Genomic DNA, 27,672 nt, shown 5'->3' on the forward strand with positions numbered 1-27,672 from the left:
AATTATAGTAAATAGCATCTTGATAAGCTACGTCGATGTCGTCAATTGAAGCGACGATTGATTTATTAGAGAGATTAGACAAAAATCCAAATGACGATAACTTCTTGGAAGCTTTACGATTCCTAGTAAATTTAGACTATAATACTACAGTTTATTTGACGCTCACACAATACATCCTCAATTCTAATCATCTAAATTACGCCGATTTACTTGGATTCTTTAAAACTCTCACACAGGCTAAAATACAAAGACATCTCACCTTAAACGGTCTGTTAGATGTTCTCGATAAATTGAACCTTCGAGCATCTCTCAAGGTGTCTTATTTAGCCGGTATTATGATGGCATTGGATAGTAGTAGAAACGAAGAGATCGATGATATTCAAGATATACTCATATGCGAAATAGAGGATAGTTTACTATACGAGGTTGATTCTCTTCTTGACAATAGCTATATTAAGACTTTGGTAATGATCCTACCGCAAATTCGGACAAACAAGTTGAAATTAATGGATATAAATGTATGTGATAGGACCGGACCTGTGATGCTCATATACTCACATAAGTATAGCTGTTAAGGAATTTTTTTGTCAAGGTTCTTATTGAATCATTTAAACTTGATAATCATAATGACAACATCCATGTGAGTATCTACAATCACCATATATTTATCCTCACAATAAAAAGCTACAATCCAAAGAAATAAAGGAAAGACCACTTTACACTAGCATACCTTCCATTTCACGCATTTTGTCTCGTTTTTGCACTTTATGGTCTCACCAGAATACCAACAATCTCGAGAACTTGCTTGAGGGTTTACTTCAAATATCTATACAACATGAGCGTCTGCTGTCTTCATTCAGCTTCTCGGAATTAGATAAAGGTGGGTACACATTTTCATCTAGTGATTAATTGACCATGCCCCAAGATAGGGATATTCATTCGCATTTTATGACACTTCTGTTTACCTCATTAATTGTCCTTCAAACTATCCTTACCCATGCAGTTACATCGTACGGATTCAAAAATAGTGATCCGTATCTACCAAGGAAAGTATTTGAAATAACTTCCCACTTGGTAGTTATCAATCATCTAGTAAATCAAGATGAAGATTTGAGAGAATGGGTAGCTGTCAATCTTCTTTGTGTAGATATGATCAATGCGATTGAGGATGAAAATATCGCAGTTACAGCAAGTGAAGAGATATTAACTAAATTGACCGAAGAATACCCTAACAAGCAACAAAATGATGTGAAGGTCATTCACTTCCTTCATATTGCGGAACTTCTAGTTCTTAAGTGCTCACCAGCGTTTGTTCTATCGACCGTCTTGCCAATATGTGACAGGTAAGCTGACTGTTTCACAAATGAAGTCTTTGTTCACGTAAGTACAGATACCTGGAAGACAGTAAACATGCACAAGCATTCGAGAATGCACATTCAGTCACGCTCACTTTCTTTGGTGGTGTCAAACCTGATGATGTCGATCAAGTCTTGGTTGCTAGAGTGATGAGTTATGCGATAACATTATTGAAAGTGGGTTCTTTCTTATTACTAGATCTATTTAACAGCTTTTATCAGACTCTCGATGTCTTGTCTAAAGAGCAGTTTACAACTGCATATCAGAGTGTGATAAAGAAAGTCTCAACACATTCAACGGAACTCACACAGTGGTGCCTAGATGGTCTCTGTGATGCCTTTAAAAATGGAGAACTACAGGAGTCAAAATTAAAGGTTGCATTCACAATTCCAACTCTCTTACCTTACATAGAGTATGACTTATTAGATGACTTCTTGCGCTTGCTCGAAAGATTACACCTCAATCCATGGATAGAGCAAGATCAGGATGATTTCTTAGCTCTCACATACAAGTCCATCAAGTTAGTCAAAAATGAAAAGTGTCTGATAAAGTGTCTAGAGTGGTGGGGTGAATATACGAGTCGTTGTAGATCTCAACCATTAATAAAAGCACGTTTGTAAAGTACATGTATACCAAACTTCTATTAAAAACCACTACAAACATTAAATTTATAACAGAAATCTACAAATGATGAAATGAAATTCTTTTTGATCATCTAAATGCCTTGCTATCATCTAAACATATGGAGGACCCATTATTTTACGCATTTGATTAATTGTGAAATCGACAACTAAGAGCAAAATACCACCACCTGGTCCTAATCTCGTAGCTTTTGGTATAAATCCCTTGAACAAAGATTTTATGCCTTCCTCCCTTGCTACTAATATCAAAGATGGATATGTCCAGTTGTATTTTGGTACAACGCCTGGTACCTTAACCGTACCTTGTATACGACTTTTTACGACATCGAATGGTGTGTTCAATACGGTACCACATAATCCGCCAATAGTTCCAGCTGTGAAATTGTTCAAAAGCTTCCCTGAGTTGGTCTCGGTTTTAGGAAGATGCGAGCGTATTTGGAAAATAACACCGAAATATCCGCCATCTGATTGAATTTAATTAGATTCATTAGCAAACAGAGGTATAAGCTAACTCACTCCACCAGAAGTGTCTCCAGAAGGTAGCCTCCATTCCGGCGTACATGCCAAGAAGACCATCACTTTGTATCGTACGCTTGATAACGTCTAATGGACCTAAGGGGACTATTTAGAATGTATTATACTTCATATATAATCGGACATACCCTTAAATGTACTTGTTTTGTCTTGCAACCTAATCTTAATCAATTCAAACGGTGTCACAACGAATGACTCTGTTGCACCAGCGGTACATCCAGTAGCTAAAGACAAGGCTTGTGTCATTTCTGTGGTTCCGGCCATATATTTATAGGTCTTTCCCCAATAATCATTCGCAGCAAACTTTACAGCTCTTTTTGGTGCTTCCATAGTAAGTGGTGCGGCTAAACCTCTATACAATCTAGCGAAACCTTCTTTTCTTGCAATGTCTGAGAGTATTTTAACCATGCCTTGACTCTTTCCTGCTTCAAGTTGCATGCGTGTCTTTGCGATATCAGTAGGGTACATAGTCAGTATCTCAACGACACCACCAACAGCACCAGCTAAAGGCATTGACCATCCTGGTAACGGCTTTGGATTTGTCGTTTGAGATGACATTTTTGTTCGAAGTCCGAAACTAAGCAAGGCTCCCCTTCAAGATAAAGTCGTCCCTAATTTTATTTCTTATCCGATAACGGCGGTTTGGTCGATCTATATAATCGAAGATGTGGTTATACTATTAACACATAAATTCCCTACATAACATCTAAATCCTCATTCGTCGTTTGTTCTTAACACACGTGATTTCATCATAAGGAATGCATCCCTAGCTTTATTAAACAATATGCATGCCGGGGTTTTTTTATAGCGAAAAAAATATGTATGATAATTGTAAGTTAAAGTCGACTGTCTAGGTGTAAAATCATCTTAATATATCGGCTTGTCGGGGTACCGCTTCATCAGATTGTACTGATCGATAACATTTCATACATTCATAAACAGCTTACATTAATGGTGTATTCAAACTTCTATAACCCAGAAAGGTTACTAGCTTACTATTTTACTCCGTTTACCGATCATGTTCGATATTACATATGATCACCTATGATCACACAATAGAGATAAAACACGCATATAAACAAAAACCTTTCATAGTTAACACATGCAAAACAACATAAGTATCATATTCTAATCGTACATCAAGACATGTCAAATTTGCACTTATTTTCCAACTAAGTGTTCAACTTTTGCTTGAGCGCGCGTTAAACCAGCTTTAGCGATTTGAGTCAAGATTTGTTCTGAAGACTTCTCGTCCTTGAAGAAGATGTAACCCAACATTTCAGAACAATCATTGTATCTCTTGCCCTTGTCTGCTCCTTCGAGAGCTTTAACATCATCAGCATCTAATTTAACAATTGAATCAAAGTTTTCCTTGTATTTGGTGACTGACTTTGGAATCGGTACTATGTTTCTGGAAATGAGGAATGAGAGTACGATACCATGTGGAGTGGTGTTGTGCTTAGTTGCAAGTGATTGGACAAGTGGGTCTGAAACGACTTCAGTTGTACCACCGTAAGTTGGGTTCAGACCACCAAATGGACTGTAAGCTGTAACTTGGATACCTTTAGATTGAGCAAATGCAACCAAGTCTTTTTGTTGAAGGTAAACGTGACATTCAACTTGGAGGGATGATGGTTTAATCTTAGCATACTTAAGGAGGTCCTCGATTTCTGATTTGGTGTAGTTTGCGATACCGATGTTCTTAACTTTTTGTGGAATTTGAGCTTCCAAAGCTGCCCAAGTATCCTCCTCATCTGCACCGTAGTCTCTGATTGGGAAGCCTTTGTCATCTTGTGGAATGGCAGCAGAACCGTCAAAGTTTTGACCAGCTTCAAGACTACCAGGCCAATGAATTAAGTCTACGATGATGTCTTAGTATCGCATTCAGAATAAAAAGAAACGTAATACTCACACAAGTCGAGATACTCCAATTTCAAGTCATCAAGGGTTTTGGTGAGACCTCTTGCGACATTTTCTGCCCTCTTAGAGTTTAACCAAAGCTTTGAAGTGACGAAGATTTCAGAGCGCGGAGTACCAGTGGCCTTAAGCCATCTGTTGATACCCTCACCGACTTCTTTTTCGTTACCGTAAATAGCTGCACTGTGGGGTATTAGTTAATAGATTGCATCATCCTCAACACGAACCTGTCGATATGACGGTAACCTAAGAACTGGTTAATATGCTGCTTATTATGGAGTATGAGCGCCATCAATTAGCTCTCTCTGGCGTTTTTTATTTCTAAAGAAAACGCACAGACGTCATAATTGATGGCGCAATTAGTAAACTTACCAGCCTCAAGAGCACCATAGACAAGGTCAGCAGCTTGTTCGTTTGGAAGGTTCCAACATCTATATTAACTATGAGAAGCTAGCTAATATTCCAAATAAGAAACTTACCCGTATCCAAGCCTTGGAATACCATCAGACTTGGTGTCAGCAGCGGTTGCTGGTGCATTGGCAAATGGAATACGTTCAGTTTGGAGTGGCATTTTGTTAATTTTGATGATTGTGGTACGAGATGAAGAGGTGAGTCAGTCGGCTTTATGGATTCGATGTCGTGTGCAATTACGTAAGACTTTCACTTTTTTTAAGCACTTTACTTAAAGTTTGTACCAGGATATACAATATTATATGGTAGCTTAAATCTTACTCTCCTTCTCAACTTTATTCTCGTGGATGCAAAATTTCCGTCATGTGTTAAGCAAGGTACGAAAGGGTTATATGGCAAAGGGCAGTAATACAGACATATAAAGTGTTTCAACAGGTTTGACGTTCTCTAGAATTTGTGAAATTAGAAATGAATTATCCATTGGCGCTCAACATTATGGTTGGAGTAATGAAAAATTTTATGCTGTCTTTGCCTTTTTGACGCGTTCTCTGACGCTTTCTTTACTTTGATATTCTATTTGCGAAGGTGATTTTTCGTCTGCAAAGAAAATCACACCGCACTGGGTAGACTATTAAATCACGATCGATGACTGACGTAATCGGACTCACCAGCTCGGATAAATCGCAGTAACGAGTATTGTTAGCTAAGGCACTGATTTTGGCAAAATCTTCGCTGTCTAACTTTACTTGTTGCTGGTTTGCGACGATGTGCTCGACATTCGATGAGCGGGGAAGTGTCACTAAATAATATTATATGAGAATTCATGTGCTGTTACTACTTACCTATTCCTCTACTGATCACCCAGCTGGTAATAATAGAGGAGGGAGTTACGTTATGCTTTACTGCAATTTTTTTAAGTACTGCATCCTCAAGCAATTGTTCTTCTTGCTTGTATAGAACATTAGCATTACCGAATGGAGAATAACCCTCCACTGTAATATTGTATGATTGCGCAAACTCAACCAAGTTGTTTTGTGGTAAACGCGGATGAATTTCGACCTTTGAGCGTGTATGTCATTTATACGATCTTGGACTGATTAGTTTCGACTCACCTGTAAAATGGCTGGTTTAACACGTGCATACGAAAGAACATCTTTGAGCTGATCTACAGTCAAGTTGGATACACCGATTGAGCGCACCTTCTTTGTCTCAAGGAGGTCTTCCATTGCCTGACGAAATTTAGAATTGTGAGCGCGCTTTAAGCATACCAGACCTCGTAAGTTTCTCTGTACGGTACGTCATCGTTAATGATAACACCATCTTCGTCTTGAGGAATATGTGCGCGATTGTCTGGCGATTGCTGTATTGTGTCAGCTTCGGAAGGAAAAAGTAACATAAATATACCTTAAAGGCAGCTGGCCAATGAATGATATAACCATCAAGGTAGTCTAAACATGTTAGCCGACTTTTTACTTAATTTCTCACTCACCGAGTTGTAAATCAGATAGTGTGACATCAAGCGCCTTCTCTACGTCCTCTCTTCTATGAGAGTTGTTGTAGAGCTTTGACAAGACAAATATGTCAGATCTTGGTGTGCTTGTCTCATTCAAAAAGCGTTGTATACCTTTTCCAACTTCTTTTTCGTTGAAGTAGATTGCTGGTGGATTTAGAAGTTATAATAGGATTAATTGTACACCCACATGCACAATCTATACCTCTATATCCACTCTTGAGAGCTTCATAAACTGCATCGGCTGTCCTGTCACCTAATTCCCAAGTGCCAAGCTATGTCTATGTTCAAATATGAAATCATGCGATAATAACAACGCACTTGTAAAAGAGGAATTTCTATATCATTATTGAGTGTTTTCTTTATATTTGATAGCATCATGGTCGTCCAAGAGAGAAGACAGATCGCTTCGAGCTAAAGTGAGAAGACATATAGGGATACACTTGTATTCATGTTATACAAGATATTATATCACTCTACTGCATTATCGCTTTCCCTATTTTTACTACAGTCATCATGGGTGACTCTTATTTGAGAGAAATCATAGAAGACGCTAGCAAATATGGCGATAGCGATAGAAAGGAAATAATAGACCAACTACGCATCGAATTGGGCGTGTCGTCGCTCCCATCAGCAGATGAACTCAAGGACGATATCAGATCTACATTTCTGACACCACCAAATAAGCTAATAACTAAGAGCTTTCAGACTATACCAAGAGATCCAAACGTGAGGTCATTATTACAGTCAAATATCTCCTCTCCTTCTTCCAAGTTAGCGTTTCAAAGAGCCGGTTTGGATGGTAATATTATCGGTCATAGCGAAGTCCAAATTCCAATCGCTGCAAGGGAAGACGCGAGAACATCCACTAGTATCCATAGAGCTCCGACCGATGCGGCGTCATTCGTTAGAGGAAAGAGTGGAAATGTTCCATTCGCACCAGGTGGATTGGACGTCGTTAAAGAGCTTTCAGACGTTGGGTCTAGAAGAAAAAACGGTATAGATGGTGAAAATGCGGGTAGTACCGTCGATTTGTCCAAGGGTAAGTATGCTCGCTAGCTGAGACTAAGTTAACATTCAGCAGGCGGTTTAAGGACTGTCCCACCAGGGTTTGAAAGGGGTTTGAAGTTTGAAGGAGACGACAGCAATTCTTTGGAAGCAATTGGAGGAGTCTCGAACGTCGCAGAACCTAGCACATCTAAGCATACAGCCGTTTCGACAAACAGACAAGCGGATGGCAATGTATTATCCAATCAAGCATATGCGGATGCTTCAATAGATGAGCTTCTACCAGATTCCAAACCACACATCCCGACTACGGCTGCCAACTCGCGTCGTAAGGCTCAATTAGCTAAAAGAGAATGGGCGCATGTTGTCGATGCCAATAAAGGTCTTGCAAATTTCGATGAGTTGGTTCCAGATATGGCTATAAAGTATCCATTCAAGCTAGATCATTTCCAACAAAATGCAGTCTATCACTTAGAAATGGGAGATTCAGTTTTTGTTGCTGCTCATACATCAGCCGGTAAGACCGTCGTTGCAGAGTACGCCATAGCGTTGGCAGCTAAACATATGACGAGAACTATTTATACATCACCAATTAAGGCACTCTCTAATCAAAAATATCGTGATTTTAAGACGACATTCGATCCAGCAACCGTTGGAATTCTAACTGGAGATGTTCAGATCAATCCAGAAGGTAGTTGCCTGATTATGACGACCGAGATTTTACGTAGCATGTTATACAAAGGTGCCGACTTGATCAGAGATGTTGAATTCGTTGTCTTTGACGAGGTACACTATGTTAACGATGCAGAGAGAGGTGTCGTTTGGGAAGAAGTAATTATTATGTTACCGGAGCATATCAATATTATCTTACTTTCAGCTACTGTTCCAAATGCTAAAGAGTTCGCCGACTGGGTTGGAAGAACCAAGAGGAAGAATATCTACGTTATTAGCACACCAAAGAGACCTGTACCGCTCGAACACCACTTGTTTGCCGGAAAGGAAATACACAAAATTGTAGATGCAGGTGGTAAATTCCTCAGCAGTGGTCACAGAGATGCAACAGATGCCTTACGTAGGAAGCAAGATAAGGAGAGAGAAGCAGCAGGCTTACCGCCGGTTCAAAAGGCAAGTGGTGGTCCTAGAGGTGGTGGCCGCGGAGGTGGTCGTGGGGGCGGACGTACACCCGCAAATATGGGAGCTACTGGCGCACATCGTGCGATCAACTCATACAACAAGTCGCAAGGTGCCAACAGAGGTGGTGGAAATGCTTCATCAGGAGGTAACCAAAATCATCACTTAGTGCAATACCTCAAGAAGAAGGATTTATTGCCAGTTGTTATATTCACCTTTTCAAAGCGTAAATGTGAAGAACACGCAAGTGGTCTCGGTGGTATGGACCTACTTAGTGCCGCAGAAAAGAGTGAAGTACATATCACTGTTGAGAGAAGCATATCTAGATTAAGAGGTGGGTGTAGACATTTTCCAAAAGGTTCATCTGACAGCTCGCAGGCTCTGACAAGCAACTTCCCCAAATTTCCCGCATGAGGGATTTATTAGGACGTGGTTTAGCTGTGCACCATGGTGGTCTGCTTCCAATCGTAAAGGAGGTGAGTGGATAACGTAACTATAATCTCTTTCTGAATTTCCCGGAAGATTGTCGAATTACTTTTTGGTAGAGGTCTTGTGAAGGTGCTTTTCGCCACTGAGACCTTTGCTATGGGTGTGAACATGCCTGCGAGAAGCGTTGCATTTTCTGGAATACGGAAACATGACGGAAAATCATTCAGGGATCTTCTACCAGGTAGGGTTGTACTTAGATGATGTGTTATCTTCTAATTAGAACTCAATAGGTGAATACACTCAAATGTCCGGAAGAGCAGGTCGTAGAGGTTTAGATGCAACAGGTGTTGTAATTATTATGACAAATGACAACATACCTGAAACAACCACTCTGCAACAGATGATCTTGGGTATTCCAGGAAAGCTTAACTCACAATTTAGACTTACTTTTAATCTTATCCTTAATTTGTTACGTGTCGAAACACTCAAGGTAGAAGATATGATTAAAAGATCATTTAGTGAAAACGCAAGTCAGAGGCTTCTTCCTGATCAACAGAAGCAGGTCGAAGAAGCTGAACAGCGTCTCACACTCCTTCAAAAACTCGATAGGGAAACATCACTGCCTGATTTAGATGTTTTATACAATACTAGCGCAGCTTTGATTGATGTTAACGCTTACATTATTGACTTCGCGCTTAAACATCCGCAAGGTAGCAAAATGATAGGAGCTGGTAGAGTTGTACTCGTCAGAGATAATCACTTCAAGGGAAATTTGGCTGTCTTGCTTCGTCCTCCAAAATTCTTGCCTACTGGTGCATCAAAGACATCCAAATATTATTGGGTTGTTGGTTTAACGGATGAAAGTACCAAGAATGGGAAGAGTGGTTGGTGCATTGGTAAATTTCTTTGTAATATACTGACACAACTACAGATGTCAGAGCCGATGACATTACTCCACGCTGGCCAGCACCATTGGATGAAGAAGGAGACGGACTTGTATATGATTTGGTCTCTATTCCAAGTGAAAGTATCTCGGTTGTGACGAAATTCGCTATGAAGGAGGTTAGATTTGGTTAATCAAACGTAAATTCATATTAACGCCTGACAGATTGATGTATCTGCTATTGTTGATCATCACCGTAAATCTGCATTGCAAGGTTGTGCAAACTACTTGAAAGAGATCCTTCCAGCATTTACAAATAACGCAATATTGACAGAAAGATCATTAGAATTAGACTGGTCAAAATTAAGAGGTTTAGAATTCCACGAAGCGTTAGCTGAGAAAGAAAAGCTTATCGAAAAGATACGTGATTTAGTACCTCTGACGGCTCTCGATGAATTCATACCTCAATATGCTCAATTACATGCCGAAAATGGATTAAAGAATCAAATTGCTTACTTAAGAGCATCAATCAGTGATCAGAATCTGGAGTTACTTCCAGATTATGAAAACCGAATTAATGCTTTGAAAGAAATGCAGTATATAGATCAAAACGCTACTGTGCAACTCAAAGGACGCGTTGCTTGCGAGGTTAGTATCCAAATGTTCATAAACCCCTATTAATCAGTTATTAGATTAACTCGGCTCATGAACTAATTCTCACAGAGTTGATCTTAGAGAATGTATTCGCCGCTTACGAACCAGAGGAAATGGTTGCGCTTCTCTCGTGCTTCCTTTTCCATGAGAAATCAGAAGCAGAGCCAGTCATTCCACCAAAATTGGAAGAAGTGAGAGACAATTATATCAATTACACTACCGCTGACAATCTTCAGGGGAGAGATACAATATTTGCTATCGCAGATCGTGTACAAAGAGTACTTGAGCACAATAAAGTTGAATCAGAAGATTTCGAAACATCACTCAAATTCGGATTGGTTGAGGTTGTTTATGAATGGGCTAAGGGAATGCCATTTGAACAAATTACCCAACTTACTGATGTAGCCGAAGGTACTATAGTTAGAGTCATCACACGTTTAGATCAGACCTGCTTGGAAGTTAGAGATGCCGCTAGAGTTATCGGAGATGCCGCATTATTCCAAAAGATGGAAGCATGTCAGACGATGATCAAGAGGGATATCATCTTCGCTGCTAGTTTATACGTGTAAGATATAAACATACAAATATTTAATGCATTTTTTTGTACAATTTATGCTTTGCCTGGATGTATTTCACATCTTAAGAGGTTTTGAAACATTTTCACCTGACAATGATTGTCTAAGGACTTAAAATCAATACTTGTATTCTTTAACTCAAATCTTCAGCTCGTGGATACACCATTTTAAGCATACTAACAAGATTACAACATACATGGTCTGCTGCATGAATCTTCCGTAATTGACTGAATAGGCATACTTTCTGTCATATCAAAAGCTAGACTATCTGGTATACGCTGGTTGTACTGGGAACATCATGAGAAGAATATTGGGTATTGTGTAATAATAAAGGATTTTCATTCTCTTCCTATAACTTGCCCATGTTTTTCAGTTAAAACAACCTTGACGGTCAGGAGAGCAAGTTAGCATGTAATATTTTACTTCAGTAGCCACATAATTTATGGTTTTACCTTATACAATAGATTGGCATGGACTACACATTCACCCTACCCTCTGAATACTTCGATGTCTTACCAAGACTGTGATTGAAGGCTTGAACATTATAAGTAAGAAAGTTCAGCACGAGCTCTGCAATTTACGGTCAAGCAAATAAGAGTTCTAATATAAAATACCTGCGTCTAAAGATCGTCGGAGGTTAGTCCAAGTCGCAAAACTGAAGTTACGTCCCACAGTGTTAGCTACAAACTAGTTCAGACATACTAAATAGGATCCAATCGAAGCAAAATACATGGTGTCAATGGATGCTAATAATGTTATTCTTGAAGCATTTGGTACGCGTATGACTTACAAGCAAGAAGATTTTATCGCAAGAAGAGCTAGTACAATTAAAGTACGACTAATACGATTCCCTCACTCGGACATATCTCATGAATTGTTCTATATGTCGCGACTTTCACATTATTATAATATTTTACCCTGTATCTTAGGTATTTACTTTTGTTTACGTATATCCGAAAATGTCACTTATGGAAGGAATATAGAAACAGTACCGTCAACGTATTCCAGCATTGCAATGTATAATAATATTACATGAAGCATCCATCTATCCATATATCCAAAGTTAAAAAGAAAATTAGTCAAAAACGACCGTCTTGTGTCCTGAAAGAAGTACTCTGTGTTCAGCAACCCACTTGACAGCTCTGGCGAGAACAATGGATTCAACATTTGATCCTACGTGTGAGAGAGACTTTGGATTGAGCGTATGATCGACTCTTTCAACACCTTGTTCAATGATAGGACCTTCATCAAGATCTGAAGTGACAAAGTGAGCCGTAGCACCGATAAGCTTAACACCTCTATCGTAAGCTTGGTGATATGGTCTAGGGTTGAATGTTAAATAAGAATTTGGAAGAAGGAAGATGACTCACTTAGCGCCCTTAAATGAAGGAAGGAATGAGTGGTGAATATTAATAATACGACCGCTCATCTCTTTGCAAAGTCTTGGTGAAAGAACTTGCATATAACGTGCCAGAACGATATAATCAATTTCGTGCTCCTTTACGAGTTGAAGAAGTTGTTCCTCTTGTTGTTCCTTTGTATCGCGTGTAACAGGTAAGTGTAAGAAAGGAATTTCATAACTCTTTGCTAAAGTTTGATAAGTTGGGTGGTTGCTAACGATAAGTGGAATATCAATTGGGATTTGATCGGCTGAAGCCCTAAAGAGCAAATCGTTTAAACAGTGACCAATCTTTGAAACCATAACTAAAACTTTTGGCTTCTTTGATGCGACGTGCATATTCCATTCAAGTCCGACGGACTCAGCAAGTTTACCGAAATCGTGCCTCAATGAGTCGATCTTCAAACCATTTTGAGCTTGTGCGGTTATTCTCATAAAAAAGCGATTGGATGTTGGGTCTAAGAATTGATCTGATGAAAGAATGTTATGATGATTGTTGTATAAAAATTCTGACACATTCTTCACTACACCAAGTTGATCCTGACAGCTGAGTGTGAGAACGATGGAATTCTCTGGTTGAGATACTTTGGGACTAAGTAAGCCTTTAACTTTTCCTTGGTTAATTAGAGTGTCTGCTTCTGGTTTGTAGGCAGGAATGCTAATAGAGAATGATCTAGTAGGAATAGCTAACTTGGCGATAGCTGGAGTTCTCCTTATTGAGTTCCTCGCCAAGTTTCTGGCTATATTTGAAGCTACTAATCTCATGGCAGTTTGTGAAGAAGGAAGATGGGAAGAGAGAAGACATAAGTTGTGAGTCTGATGAACAAAAAAATGACCATTTATAGATGGCTCAAATCAATATTCAAAGATGTTATACTTAGACTTCTTACTCCACTAAGTACTCTCTAATCTGATTGTGTGATGTTTCTTCTTCTCTAGTAAAGTGAATGAAAGTAGTACTAATCAGTTTGCGATCTTTATCAAATTAGATCGATAGCACTTTCATTGAAGTTTATTGAAAACTAACTTCCCGTTTCGGCCTTGTTTAAGTTGAGGTACAGAAAAGAGTAGTATGAGAGAAAGAACAGAGAGCTCTCACGGTGTCTATGCAGGGATCGTAGTAGAAAGCGAGTTGAGAGTAAACTGAAAGTTGCTGAGGGAGAGTCATCTCATCGTGTTTGTGACTTTAACGCCACATTGACTATAGCTCAAGGTAATAGCACTATGTGTATATATGATAAGTATAAGTATGTAAATCTTCATGTTGCGGCTCAGTGTATGTCTATAACTCTACATCTTCAAGTATATGGAAATGCGATAACACCCGATATGAGATGAATGAGGGTATACTTTTTAAGAAACAGAAAAAAAATATAATGCATAAGCTACTTCTGCATAAAATTCTACTTCATTATTTTATGACTCGAGCGATTTGACCAATCAAGTCCTCGTCTTCTCTTGTCAGAAACCATCGACAAAAATGTGTGGTATATTTGGAGTAAACGGGTTAAAAAACCCAGCGGAGTATAGAAGCAAATGTATAGAATGCGCTAAGGCTATTAGACATCGTGGTCCTGATTGGTCTGGTGTTCATCAAGGCAAAGACTTTATCGTCGCACACGAAAGGTGAGAGGCTTATGTTAGATACATATAGAGAGTTATCTAACTTAGCATTAGATTAGCCATCGTCGGTGTCGACACAGGCGCTCAACCAATCGTTAGCGAGGACGAAAAGATCATCCTCGCAGTAAACGGTGAAATTTACAACCACAAGCAACTTAGACAGGGTTTGAAGAACCAAGATGCTTTATTCAAGACTCACTCCGATTGTGAAGTTATCATCCACTTGGTGTGTATTCTTCGCTTATATGAAATGAATATACTGACAGTCTATAGTATCGCGAACACGGCATTCAAGCGCCAGCGCTCCTTGACGGAATGTTCAGCTGGACTTTATTCGACACCAACTACCCAGAAACGAGGGTTATCGCTGCTAGAGACCCTATCGGTATTACAACACTCTACCAAGGTTGGAACTCCAGTAAACCAGGCGCTGTTTACTTCGCCTCTGAATTGAAATCTTTGCACACTGAATGTGACAAGATTATCGCTTTCCCACCTGGACACGTTTACGATTCCCTCACAGGCAAAACTGAGCGTTACTACAACCCACCATGGTGGAACGGTGATAACGAGGATGCACCTGCACCAACTCAACCTGCCGATTTGAAAATCTTGAGGGAAAGTTTAGAAAATGCCGTTCGTAAGCGTCTCATGAGTGAAGTTCCTTACGGTGTTCTTCTCTCAGGTGGCTTAGATTCATCTCTCATTGCTGCTATTGCTGCTAGAGAAACTGAAAAAGTTCAGAAAGCTCAATATGAAGCACGTAAAGCGCGTCTTGAAGGCACTACCGGTCCATCAAAGTATCCAGAACAAGATGAAGAACGTACCTTAGCTGCATGGCCTACCCTTCACTCTTTCTCTATTGGTTTACCAGGTTCACCAGATTTACTTGCTGCTCGTAAGGCTGCTGCATTCTTGGGTACAACGCACCACGAATTTACCTTCACCGTTCAAGATGGTATTGATGCGCTTAAAGATGTTATCTACCACCTCGAAACTTATGATGTTACTACCGTTAGAGCATCTACACCAATGTACTTGATGTCTAGAAAGATCAAAGCTATCGGTGTCAAGATGGTACTCTCTGGTGAAGGTTCAGATGAAATTTTCGGTGGCTACCTCTACTTCCACGCTGCACCATCAAGAGAAGCATTCCATCAAGAATTAGTTAAACGTATTAAGAACTTACACACGGCTGACTGTTTACGTGCTAACAAGTCTACTATGGCATGGGGTTTGGAAGCTAGAGTTCCTTTCCTTGATAAGAGCTTCCTTAACGAAGCTATGGCTGTTGATCCACAAGAAAAGATGTTCAACAAGGATACATTAAAAAATCTCGATGCTGAAGGAAGATCGAGAATGGAAAAGTACATCATACGTAAAGCATTCGATATTGAAGTTGACGGTAAACCATATCTCCCAGAATCCATCTTGTGGCGTCAAAAAGAACAGTTTAGTGATGGTGTTGGTTATTCCTGGATTGATGGTATCAAGGATTTCACTGCTGAGCAAGTATCCGATGAAAAATTCGAAAAGCGTGCGGAACGTTTCCCTCACGACACACCAGACACCAAGGAAGCATACTGGATTAGAGAGACGTTTGAAAGCTTATTCCCATCGAAGACGGCTGCTGAAACAGCAGTTAGATGGATTCCAAAAGGTGAATGGGGATGTTCAGCTGACCCAAGTGGTCGTAGTGTCAGTATTCATGAAAAAGCATACTAGGTCCTTTGAATATAGATTATTTACTATTATGTATGGAAAAAAAATGTTGTTATTCTTAAAAGTACATGGTTTCTTTTGTCATCATTGTCTGTCTTTCAATTTGGTGTCTTTACGAGGAGACGGAAGATACCAGCAGATATCATACCTAACGTAGAGTGTTAAAAGAATTTACGATGATCCGATAACTTACCGATACCAAAAACTGCCAATCCGGTACCTTTCAAGCCACCTTTGCCGGCAAGACCTCTACCAAGACCGTCTACAGTTGCTCTACCTTCTACGCCTCTGCCGGTACCAGATATTCTGTCGAATGCGCCGTGTTTTCTTGCTTCATAAAGCGAGAATAAACCTGCTCCCGTGAAAACAGCTGCACCAGTCAATCTACATTGTAAACAATCCTTAGTATATCCTTGGTTAAATGGCATAGCAGCAGGTGCTTGTGCTCTTGGATTTCCAAATGGTCCAGCGCCGTCCATGATCGTTCAAGTCAAAAAACGGATGAGATAAGTCGTGTGATGTGATAACGGTAGATCAAGTGAGCAACCGGAAACTAGAAATTAGTACGGTATGCGTGATCACGTGGGTGTCTATGGATATATCATATGATATTATTGGCTGTATAGTAATAAGTTACAGATGTGTTCATTCACCTAGGAATACATAGTTGCGGAGATATAACTTATATCTCCGACAGTATTAAATGAACGTTATAGATTAATGAAAGATATACATTTCTCATTCCACTCTTCTTCCTTTACGATGATATGTTTCGTCATTCTCAGAGACTTCTAAACGTATGGACCAGCAAGTTAAGGGAGAAAGCACAGTCTAACAGTAAAGGCACACTAAATGATTTAAATATGGCTGTAAAAGATGTCTTTTGGACGAAAGAATTGCCGACTACAGCAGCATCAAAGATGTTGCGGAATTTTCATCCAGAAGAAGACGCGGAATGTGTACAGCTCGCTAGGGCAGCTGGGGCGTCATTTATAGGCAAGACAAACTGTGATGAATTTGGTATGGGGTGTGTATATCTTCATATCGTTATATACAAACTCATAATAGGTATAGTTCAAGTAATAGATACTCAGATTTTGGCCCAGTATTACACCCATTCTCTCCTGAAAGATTGGCTGGTGGTTCTTCTGGTGGTTCTGCTGCTGCTGTTGCATTACAAGAATGCGATTTGTGAGCTTAATCAATGATTTTAGCGTCTTCTTACAATTTAACAGCGCTTTATCAACTGATACTGGTGGCTCAACCCGTTTACCGGCTTCCTATTGTGGTGTAGTAGGCCTCAAACCATCATACGGGATGATATCAAGGTATGGTATGATACCATACGCTGAATCACTTGATTGTGTTGGAATTATGGCCAGAAAGGTTGGTATAGTCAAGCGAGTCTTTGGTGAGTTTGTTGAACATCTTTGATATTTCAATTAACACCTTACAGAGGTTCTCTCACAATATGACGAAAAAGATCCATCTTCAGAGTCTTCTGAAGTGCGCAAAAGGGCTATTTATGGTATGATTAGTACAAAAGAAAGTTCCGATACATGGAAAATTGGTCTACCTGAGGTTAGATACTTTAATTTGATTATTATCGCAAACTTATACCGACACAGGAGCTTTTCAATAGAGAACCTTCAGAGGCACTCTCAAATGTTATAGATACTTTACTCAAAAATGGTACAAGTGATGGAAAGCGTGTCGAGTTATACCAGGTGTCACTTCCATCGGCTAGTTTGGCATTGAATGCATATTATATACTCGCAAGTGCCGAAGCCTCAAGCTCACTTGCTAGGTATGATGGAATGCAATACGGTTAGTCTTCAATTTATAGAACAACTCGATAACTCATATTGTACAAGGTTACAGAAGTAAAACTGGTTCAGTGGAAGAAACACGGGCAGAAGGGTTTGGAGAAGAAGTGAAACGACGCATAGAACTGGGCAACTTTGTGTTATCAGCTGATGCTTTCGATAACTACTACTTGAACGCTCAGCGGGCAAGAACCGCTATCGTAGAGGACTTTGATAGGCTGTTTAGGTTACCTAATGTGAGGAGCAAGAATGATAATTACGATCTAGGTGTTGATGTTCTCATTCATCCAACTGCTGTATCTGGACCACCGAAAGTTAATTCTTCAGATACAACAGATTACTCGCAGGACGTTCTGACTACACCAGTTAGTTTGGCTGGATTACCGGCGATGAGTATACCAATTGGAAAAGATAGTGATGGCTTTCCACAAGGTGTGTCGATCGTCAGTCAATGGGGTTGTGAGCAGACTGTCTTCAATATGGCTCATGAGTTGGAGAATGTAAATAAAAAGATGCATTGATTGTATAGAATGTAATTGGATATGACTGTAGTAGTACTATCTCCTGTGACGGAGGAGACTGCCAATCAGTAAGGCGCCGAGTGTGACTGCACCACCACCAATAGCTAATCCAATGTATCCCTCTAGATATTGTTAGAGATACCAGACTGAAAAGTACATCACCTACCTTTCGCCCAAGCCCTGTCGATAAGCTGATTAAGTGAACGTGCTTGTAGGTTGTTAGGCTCTTTAGAGAGTAACAAATCGTTGAACTTCTTTGCGTCTTGATAGTTGCTAACCTTGTAATAGCCTAGTGCGAGATAATATAAACATTCACGCCTTCTAAACGGCTCTTGCTTATAGATATCACTCAGTATGGACACACCCTCGAGTACTTCCTCTTTCTTCTTTGATTTCACTAATCCCCAGGCCAGGTTGAAGGAAGTTTGAACCGATAAGTGACCAGCTTGTATTTCCTTATCGTATTGTGACCTTAAGACTTCTAACTCGCTAGCGCTGAGTGGAGTATTAACGTCTACGGCGAATGGCAAATCTGATGATGACATTAGGATGATAGTCTTTATTCAAGAGTGTCTTGATTATAATTTCAGAATATTACATAAAAAACACATTATTGTATTCATTTTATTTGATTATTTGATATTATTTTCTCCCCTGAATAGGTATCTCATCTCACCCAAGATTCAGGACAACGGTCATCCTTGCAATTATAACAATAATAGTTTCAGTAGTTTGCTCTAGTAGTATCAACATAGTTTACCCTTGATATTACTAGCTAAGGTACGAAGTTATGAGACAAATGCGAAAATGATTTCGATAACAAGACTAAGCAATAATAGAAATCTAAGTCTTCAATTGTCTGTTGAAAAGGCGTATAATATATACATACAATCTATCCAATGTCTTAATATATATTATTCGCGATATACTTGCTCTTTTGTTTGATTGGAAAGCACACTGGTAGTTCACAATATGTGGGTTTTTTAAGTTCGGCTAATATTTCAATGGAACTTTTAGCTTGGTACATGCAGTTGAAATTGATCCAGTGGTGTGTTCAAAGGAGTAGCGAGCAGTCGATGAAAAATAAAACCCTAAGCATATATTGACTATAATTCAAGTTTATGGGAAAGGTCTAGTTTCTTTTTTGCCTACGTTGAAGTGAGTGAGTTACATCGGTATAAAAGCTTATTGTCCTGTACTAACATAGCCTTCGCTATCGCAACATTCAACAAAGTATCCCGGATCTATAGCATGACCTCCACAAATACCTCTCATGCAGTCACCATTTCCTTTGTCGTAGACCACAAAAACACCATTTGAGATCGCAACAGTAATGTGTTGGCTCTTCCATGTAGTGACCTGGGCCATATTTGTTCTTTGTATAAGCTACTATGGAGCCTGCTTGGACATAGTCGAATGCGGTTCTTAATATGATTGTGAATACGACATTTGTAAAAGTTAAATTACATGATTGAGAGTTAAGAGTATCTACTAGAAAGTTATTGTTATGCTCAAGAAACATACCTTAAACTACACATAATAATTGAATGGATCTAAATTTTATTGTTAACAACGTATTTCAGTAACTGAACTGGATATATTTCCGAAAGTAATCGAGTCAAGAAAAAAATTATAATACTCTATAAGGGCAAATGTTATCCTGATTACAATGTTAAAGGACATGTGCTATATAATTCAATGTAGAGCTCACAACCATGTCATGAGTAAGACAAAGAGAAAACATAAATCAGTGACGATAATACTGTCCAGTAGATTCCACTATTGGCGTTATATCTCATGATAGAGCATTTCTCAATGCTGTCACTGAAGAGACTATTGTGTACAAAAACCACTGCTTGTCTTATTACAAAGAAAGCTATGAGAAATGTAGACAATTTGGATAAAAAGCAAGAGCATCTAAAACACAAGGTGACGACGATCTTGGAGAAGCAGAAAAGCGCAGCCGAGAAGTCTGTCGACATTGAAGTGACCCGTCCTCGCAAATCTGGTGATGGCTGCCGTTGCATCGAAGCAACGCATGTTGAAAGAGACTGTTAAAATGGATGTAAATGAAAAGGTCGTCGTTTCAAGCTTAACACAGACCTGCCGGAATGACAGCACCCGCCCGGTTATTGTGCTGGAAAAGCTAAAAATACCATCTAACAGAGTGTAGGAATATGAAGTAAAGACTTGAATTCTGCATTAGTAAAGCGCAGGCTAGGTTCAAATGGTAGTGAAACCAAGGGTATAAATATTATATTGTTTATTAAAGTATATAAGAAATAATTAAAAATAGTTTGTAAAATATACAATGGAAATAAGTTTGAAGAATATAATTTATAAAATAGATAATAAAAATACATATGATATAATATGGGGTTAGGCTCGGGTACTCAAATCCAACCAGCATCTTTTTTAACTACATATGCTAGAAAATGACCGCTTAGATATATTGGGAACTCAGCCTAGTCTTTACAAGTTATACACACAAATCTGTTCTATTTTTCCGCTTACTGAATCATCCTCCCATGACATTATTATTGACAACCTGAGGAATGGATTGAATAGATTGGTAGAGAGCTTCCCATGGCTCGCTGGAATTGTCATCAACGAGGAAGCAAGTGAGGGCGTCACTGGTACATTCCGGATCTCCCCAACAGCTGAGATCCCACTTGTCGTCAAAGATCTTCGAACCGATCACTCGGTATTGACAATGGACTCCCTGCGCAAAGCCAAATTTCCTTTTACCATGTTGGACGAGCGCGTCATTGCACCTTGCATGACACTCAATCCGTCAGGCAGCTCAGCTGGCCTGGTGAGCGATACTGGGCCAGTTTTTGCCATTCAAGTGAATTTTATATCTGGTGGCCTTATCCTCACCTTTGTTGGGCAGCACAATGTAATGGATATGACTGGCCAGGCAAATATTATCAATTGGTTATCCAAAGCTTGCTACAACCTCCCCTTCTCTGATGAAGAGCTTTCAATTGGGAACATTGACAAAAGCAAATCTATTCCTTTGCTACATGACTCGTGGGAACCTGGTCCAGAGCTGGATATTCAAATGGCGAAATCTTTTAACAAACCTATCATGAATGACGGCACCCCCACGGGTGCCTCATCAATTTCCTCCTGGCGTTATGTGGAATTTTCTGCTGCCTCGTTACAAACCTTAAAGGATCTAGCAGGTGAAACCAAAGATCCGCATTGTGGCTTCATCTCGACCGACGATGTCCTCTGCGCTTTTATCTGGAAATGCACATGCCGGGCGCGAGAACCTCGACTTGAGCCTGGGAAGCTGTCGACATTTGCACGCGCAGTTGATGGACGTCACTGTTTGGGAGTACCCAGCATGTATCCGGGAGCATTATCGAACATGACATATAACAAATCCTCATTGCAAGAACTGAATCATGAACATCTGGGAATTATTGCGTCACAATTACGCAGAGAGTTAGATCCCAAAGTTCGAGACATGGCCTATGACACCCGTGCCCTCGCGACGTTTCTGAATCGTTGTGTCGATAAAAGCAAAATCAGTATCACAGCCGCGGTAGACATCTCATCCGGCATGTGTCTCAGTTCATGGGCCAAAGTTAACTTGTATGATCTAGACTTCAACCTTGGACTTGGAAAGCCAGAGGTTGTGCGCCGACCTCGATTTTCTCCAGTTGAGAGCCTGATGTATATAATGCCTAGGTCATTGAATGGTGATCTGGCAGTTGCACTTTGCCTAAAAGATGAAGACTGGGAACGTTTAAATACTGATGAAGATTGGAAAAAATATGCGGTGTACATTGGATGATGAGCTAGAGCAGCGCAAAGCTTTGAAGTATGTGCAAACGCGATGAATTTTTGTACAAGCCAGTATTTATATCCTAGAAAAATGAAACCTTAATACCTAGTTACATATCGAAAGGTAAAGCTTAGAAAATGAACATATGAGACCTTATTTTTTTGTTTCTCGAATGTGATTTCTACTATTCTTACTATCCATTCTAATACTCTGTCTGCAGTCGCAGCACTTAAAGTGTTCTGATTCAACTCATATCTAATCATTTTTATCTCTTTAGAGCCAAGTGATACTGTCAGTAACCTAACAAACCTCTTACAATTATTTTTAGCCTAACCTCTTCCCAGAGGTAGCCATATTTAGGCGGAAAGTAGTCTCAGAAAGTAATTACAGGCACAACTGCCGGAGCTAGTCCGCGGACGGTCTGCCTATTATGATAGGGAAAAGGTGTTTATAGCGTCCTGATTTACAAGCCTTACGTATTTTTGCTGATGTGCATCCGTGTGGGTGTACCGGTCCTAAGAAAATTGGATTTGCAACGATTTTTATCGGAGTATTTAGGCTAAAAATTCACATCACAATTACCCAGTCTTAAATTGTGCACAGCTCGAGAACTCGTTTCCATGGTGCTCGTGGTAATTGTGCTCCATAGAGTACGATTGGGTCTGTAGACATCATCTATAAACCACCTTTATGATTTTGTCCGAGTACTTTCGTATTAATATAATACTGGTTATCACCAGTTCTGGCAGATACTGCAGACACTAGAGCCATGCCCAAAATCATGAGAATGAGCGTGCTGCCCCTGAAAAGTTTGTTGATATTTTTAATTGGTTTACCACCTTTACTATCTATGAATTTCATAAAATTGTCACCTTTCATACCTTCAGGAGCAGTATAAGTCTTAGCAGTTCCTAAACCTCCTGGCGGTGGAACCTCTCTTTCTTCATACTTGGACTTACGAAATTGATCAGCAGGTTGATTCATACCATCATTGTGAGAAGGTTTGGTATTTGCAATATACTGTGACATTTTACCGTTGCTCATTGATGATTGTAGAATTGAGGTTGGAACATTTTTATATCTTAAAATTAAGGGGTGATTACATCATATCATATCATGTTTAACGCAGTCACGGCACGTTTGTTCAAGGGTCCATGAGGAAGAAGATTCGCAATATATAGGAAATTGAGAATTTTATTTGATGTAAATAGCGAAGTAGAATAGCATGTAAAAAGAAGACCAATTGATATAGGCCCGACTAATGTATCCGATCCGGTACACTTCATATTTACTTATCCACTGAGAACTATCGGTCGCATTAATACTCAAGGCATATAAATAACATTAAATTACGGTCATCAAGTGTAGTTCAGAATAGCGAAGCTTCAATAACACTACTGATGAAAACGATGAACAGTGTATTTACAAAAGAAAGTCTAATTGGATATAAAGCGTCTGCAAAGAATTACAATATGAACGAAAGGGGTATAAAATGAAAATATATAATTTAATGTAAGACATCCATGACGCACTAAAACCACATTAAGCCACACCTAAACATCTATATACTTTTTTGGGTAGTTGCTGCGTAGTCATACATTTCGCTAATGATATAAGATAATCTAACCGAGATCTTCTTGGCAATACAAGCCGAAAAAAGTTCCTCTCGCAACTTAATGATCCCCGTAACTGAGATGTAACCTAACCTAACCAGTTTAACCAGTTTGTTTGCGCGCTCAGGAGCTTGCTTGAATCTCCTCGAGGGTGTAGAAAATGAATTATTTCATTGTCACATCTGCTTCCTGACTTAAATAGCTCACATGCTGCCGTAGATAGGGCAAGACTTATTTATTTAATCTTTCACGAGTTTGGCACGGCTGGCCTTTTTAACAATATCGTGAAGCGTCATCACCTGGGCCGCAGAGAGTTCATCTCCTGTTTTGTGCGCTGCAAGGGCACGGCTGACAATATCCGGACAAGCCTTTTGTTTCATGGCCCATTTCGCCCCGTCCAATTTAGAAGAAAATTCACCTGTGACGATGAATCGCCAGCCTCGGCAAGCGTTGAGAACGCTGTTGGCGGAGTTTACTTCGTTTGCTTGGTGCCAGTCGAGCGAATTCTCGATTGCTTCCAAAATCCATTGTCGAGGAATAGTGCCGAAAGCGTCTGTCGTATCAGGGCCGTGCAGGCTACGGCCAAGTTCGCGTCCCGTGGCAATATCGAGCAAAAACCAGTGGCTTGACTCGTTAGCGGGATCGAGACTGACATGATCAGGTTGGTGAAGTCCTGTGTTCATATTAAGTTCGAAACGAGGGTGACGGCTGGCCGGATACACAGCGCTTTGAGCATAGACCACAAACTCGAGTTTGGTAGCCGGGCAAGGCAAGACAGTCTGGTTCAACCGGCATATAACTGCCTGCTTATCAACGGTACCAAGTGGATCCTTCACTATAGCCTGTACGTCAAGGTCGCTGCGACCAGACTCGTAGGCGCCATAACTCGCTGAACCAAACAGATACACCCCAACGAGCTGGTCTTTCAGGTAATCAGTGAGACGCTTGACAATTTCCTCCAAGTATGCCTCCACCTCCTCTGGCAGGTTATTGTCCATTGTTGTCTCTATTTTAATTTACTGTTGTCCGACCTAAGTGGTGGCGCACTGACAACGCTTGAAAGTAGTTAGGGCTTTATTTAATATGGTAGGATGAGAAAATTTAGGAATATGGGTAATATGACTTAGCTGTCGGGTGTGAAATTGAGTTGAGTTGCATTTGATAAAAGCTGGCTAATGGATTACAAGGCTATCTTGACGGTAAGAAAGGGTAGAAAACTAATAATGAAATAAGTTATTGTACGCGGCATTAGTTGATGGACTACATTATCTATTAATATATCAACTAGGTCGCCCCTTCCTTGCCGATCTAGGGTAAGTCAAAGAAAAAAAAATTATAAATTTAATATATAAATAGATCTGCAACGTAATTAATTCTCTAGATTTTTACCTCTAGTCCATTGTACCAGAGGTAAATATATGGAAATGACGTTGCTTATATCTATATATGCAGTAGCATTAATTCTTATCGTTCTTCAGCTATTAGCATCTATATATCAAGACGAATATGATATCCTACGTACTTGGCCTTTCCTTATGTTATTCACTTTGTGTAGCGCAATCGAACATGACAGAAGGTACCGCGGACGTAACTTCTAACTTTGGGATACAATCAACTTTAATATTTATATACCTAATCCATGCGCATCGGGTAACATCACGTCAAATCACATTATGTGCATACTTGTCGAAGGGGACTGAAGTTGATGTATGTAACCAACGACGGGAAATATGATCTTAGAATTAGCACAAGGTGTTTCTAAGCCATCAATAACCACATTGAAACCTTTTCCGCCCTAGGTCACATTTCATTTCTTTTTCTCGTTTTGTGTTGTAACCATTGAATACAAATAAATATATTTTTAGAATGTTTAAAGTTCATCATGTCTTGTGCACCATGTAGAACTGCTTTCGCATGGGTAATTGTTTACGCAATCATCATACGATGGACCTGTATCTACGTAATCATATAACAGCAATTCCATCTTACCCGCCATTCTTAAAACGGATTCTGGTATGTCCAAATATACACAAGTTTCCTTGCTTTGAAGCGATTCCATGGTTCCCAAAATGAAGTCAGCCATTCCGTCTGCATCGTAACCACTGGACTCGTATTCGGCTTGTAAAGCAGGATCATGGTTAGGATAGTAGTAAGTATATCTAACACCGTAAACTATATGTTGATCATCACGTTTACTTAACTTTCGGACCCTTTCTCGAGTAGCTCCTTCCAATATCAATAAAAACTCTTGCTTCCTGCCTAATTCATCTTTTTTTGAAAACATATGGTGTTTGTGGAACCCATTGACTATTTCCCATTGATTTATAATGCTTGAAATTTCCTCTTCTTTGGATATGCCAAGATGCGATATTAAATGATCTAAACTATCACTGGTTCTTTTTGCAGAATTGGGGCCTTCCAATTCACCATTTACATTCTCCACAGATCCTGGCCATTGTGGTGACTGAAACCCTTGGGAAAGAACGGCTGATCCTATTAGAGCACCCATACCTGTAACCATAGCATCCCTATCGCCATGATGCATACCCCAAGCAAAAGTACCAATTCCAGTTACAGTTACTAAGATGTTTGCTATTAACCCATGCCAAAACCTCGCTGCTCTATAGTTAGCAAACCATGATTTTGTTTGTGAATCCGAGGCTCTGATTAAGAGTAGCCTATCAGTTTTAGATAAAATATCTCTTTTGTTCATATCATCTACCTTAAGCTTTGGCTGAGACCCTGTTACGATACTATCTGTTTTGACTTCGTATATAGTATAATTGAGATCTTGTTTCCCTACAGTGTTTAGGAACTTGTCTAACTCAGTCTGGTTCAACGGAAACATTTCATTGATCCAAAAAGGCTCGCCTTCATTGATTCTCTCATCTTCTGACGATATAAATGCGACTGGGGTCATATTTTCTTTATATCCGTTAGGACTAGGTAGTGGTGCCTCATAGTCAGCGAGGGTGCCTCTTTTGGTTTTGGCATTGGAAGATCTTACTAAAATCGCCAAGAAAACTAATAAGGCTAAACTTGCTGTAGAGAATAATTTAATTATCATTAATAATAACTATAGTTGCTTTGTATTATTTGTAGACGTTAGAATCTTTCAAACTCTATGTATTGGGGAAGTCTGAAATAACGATTCACAAAATTAATTATACTGTCCCCCAAAAGGTACAATTTAATAAAACAGACATTAGGAACAAAGGAGTCGGAATGTCCGCATATTAAAGTAGATATACACATAGAGGCTTTAAAAGCAATTGATATAGATTCAATAGATATGGAAAATTGTGTGATTGGATAACGACAATCAAGCTGAATTTTAACTAAACAATATAATAGAATACGATTGACATAAAAGCGAAGTTTACTGTGACAAGTAATAAAAAAGGATGCAATCAACTCAAGTTCGAGATCTGAAAGTGTCGCTGAGGGTAATTGTGTCTTTACGAGTCTATTCTTGCGGTAAGGAAAGCTTAGCAAAGTAAAAGATATAGTTTACTTTACTCTTGCTGTGAGTATATACTAAATCATACTTATATAAATTTTATTGGACCGTTTTTGAGTAGTCAGATATGTTCGCTGATTTTAGAAAAATATGTGAACCTAAAATAAAGATGTCCAACATACCATAGCTGGATAATGTCTCCACGGATGGTCGTATATTGTAAAAAGATCGGTATTTTTGCAAGCGTTGCCGACGCTTTGGTTCAGCTTCGCCATTGTAATACGCGAAAATATAAATGCCCGAAATGACCGAAGAAATTCAGTGATAAATAAGCCATTTTTATTCCTAAACTAAAAATCTAGACTATCAAGTCAACAATTAACTTCTTCCATGACTAATATTACGCGGACGGTAGCCTAAAAAATGGTCAGTGCGTAAACTGAGTACCCTTTTCACCACGTCTCGGTAGTGATTACTGATGTACTCATTTTTGAAGGTTACTTCCAATATATGTTACAACTGGTGACCGCCCGGAAACGAGCGTTTGCATGAATTGTGACGGGGGGTGTTAGATGGCCCGTTGGGGTTTTCGGGGGTGTAGAAGTCGCCTGTGTTAATCTCAAGGTCATACCTTCCGCCGTTGCTGAGATTTGGAATTGACCA

General features: G+C 39.5%; 15 protein-coding genes across 15 annotated transcripts; 5 read left to right on the forward strand and 10 right to left on the reverse strand.

Moving 5' to 3' along the window:
- Positions 1-35: 35 nt before the first annotated feature.
- On the forward strand, positions 36-2,001 carry WALSEDRAFT_68212 (hypothetical protein; the record flags this gene model as incomplete). The annotated part of the gene is made up of 6 exons (XM_006957382.1): positions 36-518; positions 569-640; positions 685-880; positions 926-1,343; positions 1,391-1,532; positions 1,578-2,001. The coding sequence occupies 6 exons, from the start codon at positions 36-38 to the stop codon at positions 1,974-1,976; spliced, it is 1,710 nt and encodes a 569-aa protein (XP_006957444.1). The 3' UTR covers positions 1,977-2,001.
- WALSEDRAFT_31940 (mitochondrial carrier) lies at positions 1,974-3,252 on the reverse strand. Its single transcript, XM_006957383.1, has 3 exons — positions 2,660-3,252; positions 2,514-2,609; positions 1,974-2,461 (listed from the first exon to the last, which is right to left on the reverse strand). The coding sequence occupies exons 1-3, from the start codon at positions 3,087-3,089 to the stop codon at positions 2,091-2,093; spliced, it is 897 nt and encodes a 298-aa protein (XP_006957445.1). The 5' UTR covers positions 3,090-3,252; the 3' UTR covers positions 1,974-2,090.
- A 193-nt stretch (positions 3,253-3,445) lies between these two features.
- GCY-3 (Aldo/keto reductase) lies at positions 3,446-5,045 on the reverse strand. The gene is made up of 5 exons (XM_006957384.1): positions 4,928-5,045; positions 4,821-4,879; positions 4,676-4,694; positions 4,444-4,631; positions 3,446-4,390 (listed from the first exon to the last, which is right to left on the reverse strand). The coding sequence occupies exons 1-5, from the start codon at positions 5,017-5,019 to the stop codon at positions 3,693-3,695; spliced, it is 1,056 nt and encodes a 351-aa protein (XP_006957446.1). The 5' UTR covers positions 5,020-5,045; the 3' UTR covers positions 3,446-3,692.
- A 270-nt stretch (positions 5,046-5,315) lies between these two features.
- Gcy1p (Aldo/keto reductase) lies at positions 5,316-6,757 on the reverse strand. Its single transcript, XM_006957385.1, has 9 exons — positions 6,691-6,757; positions 6,560-6,644; positions 6,349-6,516; positions 6,264-6,307; positions 6,133-6,219; positions 5,972-6,088; positions 5,702-5,918; positions 5,528-5,658; positions 5,316-5,478 (listed from the first exon to the last, which is right to left on the reverse strand). Exons 1-9 carry the CDS (start codon positions 6,748-6,750, stop codon positions 5,377-5,379), a joined length of 1,011 nt encoding a protein of 336 aa, XP_006957447.1. The 5' UTR covers positions 6,751-6,757; the 3' UTR covers positions 5,316-5,376.
- Positions 6,725-11,122, forward strand: WALSEDRAFT_59945 (antiviral helicase). Its single transcript, XM_006957386.1, has 9 exons — positions 6,725-7,411; positions 7,454-8,842; positions 8,887-8,984; positions 9,031-9,178; positions 9,228-9,821; positions 9,869-9,999; positions 10,046-10,468; positions 10,513-10,665; positions 10,711-11,122. The coding sequence occupies exons 1-9, from the start codon at positions 6,886-6,888 to the stop codon at positions 11,041-11,043; spliced, it is 3,795 nt and encodes a 1,264-aa protein (XP_006957448.1). The 5' UTR covers positions 6,725-6,885; the 3' UTR covers positions 11,044-11,122.
- A 923-nt stretch (positions 11,123-12,045) lies between these two features.
- On the reverse strand, positions 12,046-13,473 carry WALSEDRAFT_59946 (Formyltetrahydrofolate deformylase). The gene is made up of 2 exons (XM_006957387.1): positions 12,420-13,473; positions 12,046-12,371 (listed from the first exon to the last, which is right to left on the reverse strand). The coding sequence occupies exons 1-2, from the start codon at positions 13,211-13,213 to the stop codon at positions 12,125-12,127; spliced, it is 1,041 nt and encodes a 346-aa protein (XP_006957449.1). The 5' UTR covers positions 13,214-13,473; the 3' UTR covers positions 12,046-12,124.
- A 455-nt stretch (positions 13,474-13,928) lies between these two features.
- Positions 13,929-15,796, forward strand: WALSEDRAFT_28015 (asparagine synthase; the record flags this gene model as incomplete). The annotated part of the gene is made up of 3 exons (XM_006957388.1): positions 13,929-14,074; positions 14,126-14,297; positions 14,345-15,796. The coding sequence occupies 3 exons, from the start codon at positions 13,929-13,931 to the stop codon at positions 15,794-15,796; spliced, it is 1,770 nt and encodes a 589-aa protein (XP_006957450.1).
- On the reverse strand, positions 15,518-16,515 carry WALSEDRAFT_59947 (hypothetical protein). The gene is made up of 2 exons (XM_006957389.1): positions 15,987-16,515; positions 15,518-15,941 (listed from the first exon to the last, which is right to left on the reverse strand). Exons 1-2 carry the CDS (start codon positions 16,270-16,272, stop codon positions 15,892-15,894), a joined length of 336 nt encoding a protein of 111 aa, XP_006957451.1. The 5' UTR covers positions 16,273-16,515; the 3' UTR covers positions 15,518-15,891.
- A 39-nt stretch (positions 16,516-16,554) lies between these two features.
- On the forward strand, positions 16,555-18,155 carry WALSEDRAFT_31946 (amidase signature enzyme). Its single transcript, XM_006957390.1, has 6 exons — positions 16,555-16,820; positions 16,868-16,984; positions 17,029-17,204; positions 17,250-17,374; positions 17,422-17,620; positions 17,668-18,155. The coding sequence occupies exons 1-6, from the start codon at positions 16,657-16,659 to the stop codon at positions 18,138-18,140; spliced, it is 1,254 nt and encodes a 417-aa protein (XP_006957452.1). The 5' UTR covers positions 16,555-16,656; the 3' UTR covers positions 18,141-18,155.
- On the reverse strand, positions 17,061-18,685 carry WALSEDRAFT_54018 (mitochondria fission 1 protein; the record flags this gene model as incomplete). Its single annotated transcript, XM_006957391.1, has 5 exons — positions 17,061-17,202; positions 17,249-17,369; positions 17,420-17,620; positions 17,668-18,262; positions 18,307-18,685. 2 exons carry the CDS (start codon positions 18,683-18,685, stop codon positions 18,177-18,179), a joined length of 465 nt encoding a protein of 154 aa, XP_006957453.1. The 3' UTR covers positions 17,061-17,202; positions 17,249-17,369; positions 17,420-17,620; positions 17,668-18,176.
- A 163-nt stretch (positions 18,686-18,848) lies between these two features.
- Positions 18,849-19,676, reverse strand: WALSEDRAFT_59948 (hypothetical protein). Its single transcript, XM_006957392.1, has 2 exons — positions 19,354-19,676; positions 18,849-19,302 (listed from the first exon to the last, which is right to left on the reverse strand). The coding sequence occupies exon 1, from the start codon at positions 19,660-19,662 to the stop codon at positions 19,420-19,422; it is 243 nt and encodes an 80-aa protein (XP_006957454.1). The 5' UTR covers positions 19,663-19,676; the 3' UTR covers positions 18,849-19,302; positions 19,354-19,419.
- Positions 19,677-20,559: 883 nt separating this feature from the next.
- Positions 20,560-22,404, forward strand: WALSEDRAFT_36912 (hypothetical protein). The gene has a single exon (XM_006957393.1). It carries the CDS (start codon positions 20,566-20,568, stop codon positions 21,943-21,945), a length of 1,380 nt encoding a protein of 459 aa, XP_006957455.1. The 5' UTR covers positions 20,560-20,565; the 3' UTR covers positions 21,946-22,404.
- WALSEDRAFT_59949 (hypothetical protein) lies at positions 22,376-22,965 on the reverse strand (the record flags this gene model as incomplete). Its single annotated transcript, XM_006957394.1, has 1 exon — positions 22,376-22,965. The coding sequence occupies one exon, from the start codon at positions 22,963-22,965 to the stop codon at positions 22,612-22,614; it is 354 nt and encodes a 117-aa protein (XP_006957456.1). The 3' UTR covers positions 22,376-22,611.
- Positions 22,966-23,424: 459 nt separating this feature from the next.
- Positions 23,425-25,244, reverse strand: WALSEDRAFT_59950 (hypothetical protein). The gene is made up of 3 exons (XM_006957395.1): positions 25,072-25,244; positions 24,906-25,021; positions 23,425-24,862 (listed from the first exon to the last, which is right to left on the reverse strand). The coding sequence occupies exon 3, from the start codon at positions 24,545-24,547 to the stop codon at positions 23,789-23,791; it is 759 nt and encodes a 252-aa protein (XP_006957457.1). The 5' UTR covers positions 24,548-24,862; positions 24,906-25,021; positions 25,072-25,244; the 3' UTR covers positions 23,425-23,788.
- A 134-nt stretch (positions 25,245-25,378) lies between these two features.
- On the reverse strand, positions 25,379-26,518 carry WALSEDRAFT_59951 (hypothetical protein). The gene has a single exon (XM_006957396.1). The coding sequence runs from the start codon at positions 26,467-26,469 to the stop codon at positions 25,420-25,422; it is 1,050 nt and encodes a 349-aa protein (XP_006957458.1). The 5' UTR covers positions 26,470-26,518; the 3' UTR covers positions 25,379-25,419.
- Between the last annotated feature and the right edge of the window lie 1,154 nt (positions 26,519-27,672).

The sequence above is a fragment of the Wallemia mellicola genome, assembly GCF_000263375.1.
Source record: "Wallemia mellicola CBS 633.66 unplaced genomic scaffold WALSEscaffold_5, whole genome shotgun sequence".
In the NCBI taxonomy this organism is placed as follows: Eukaryota; Fungi; Basidiomycota; class Wallemiomycetes; order Wallemiales; family Wallemiaceae; genus Wallemia; species Wallemia mellicola.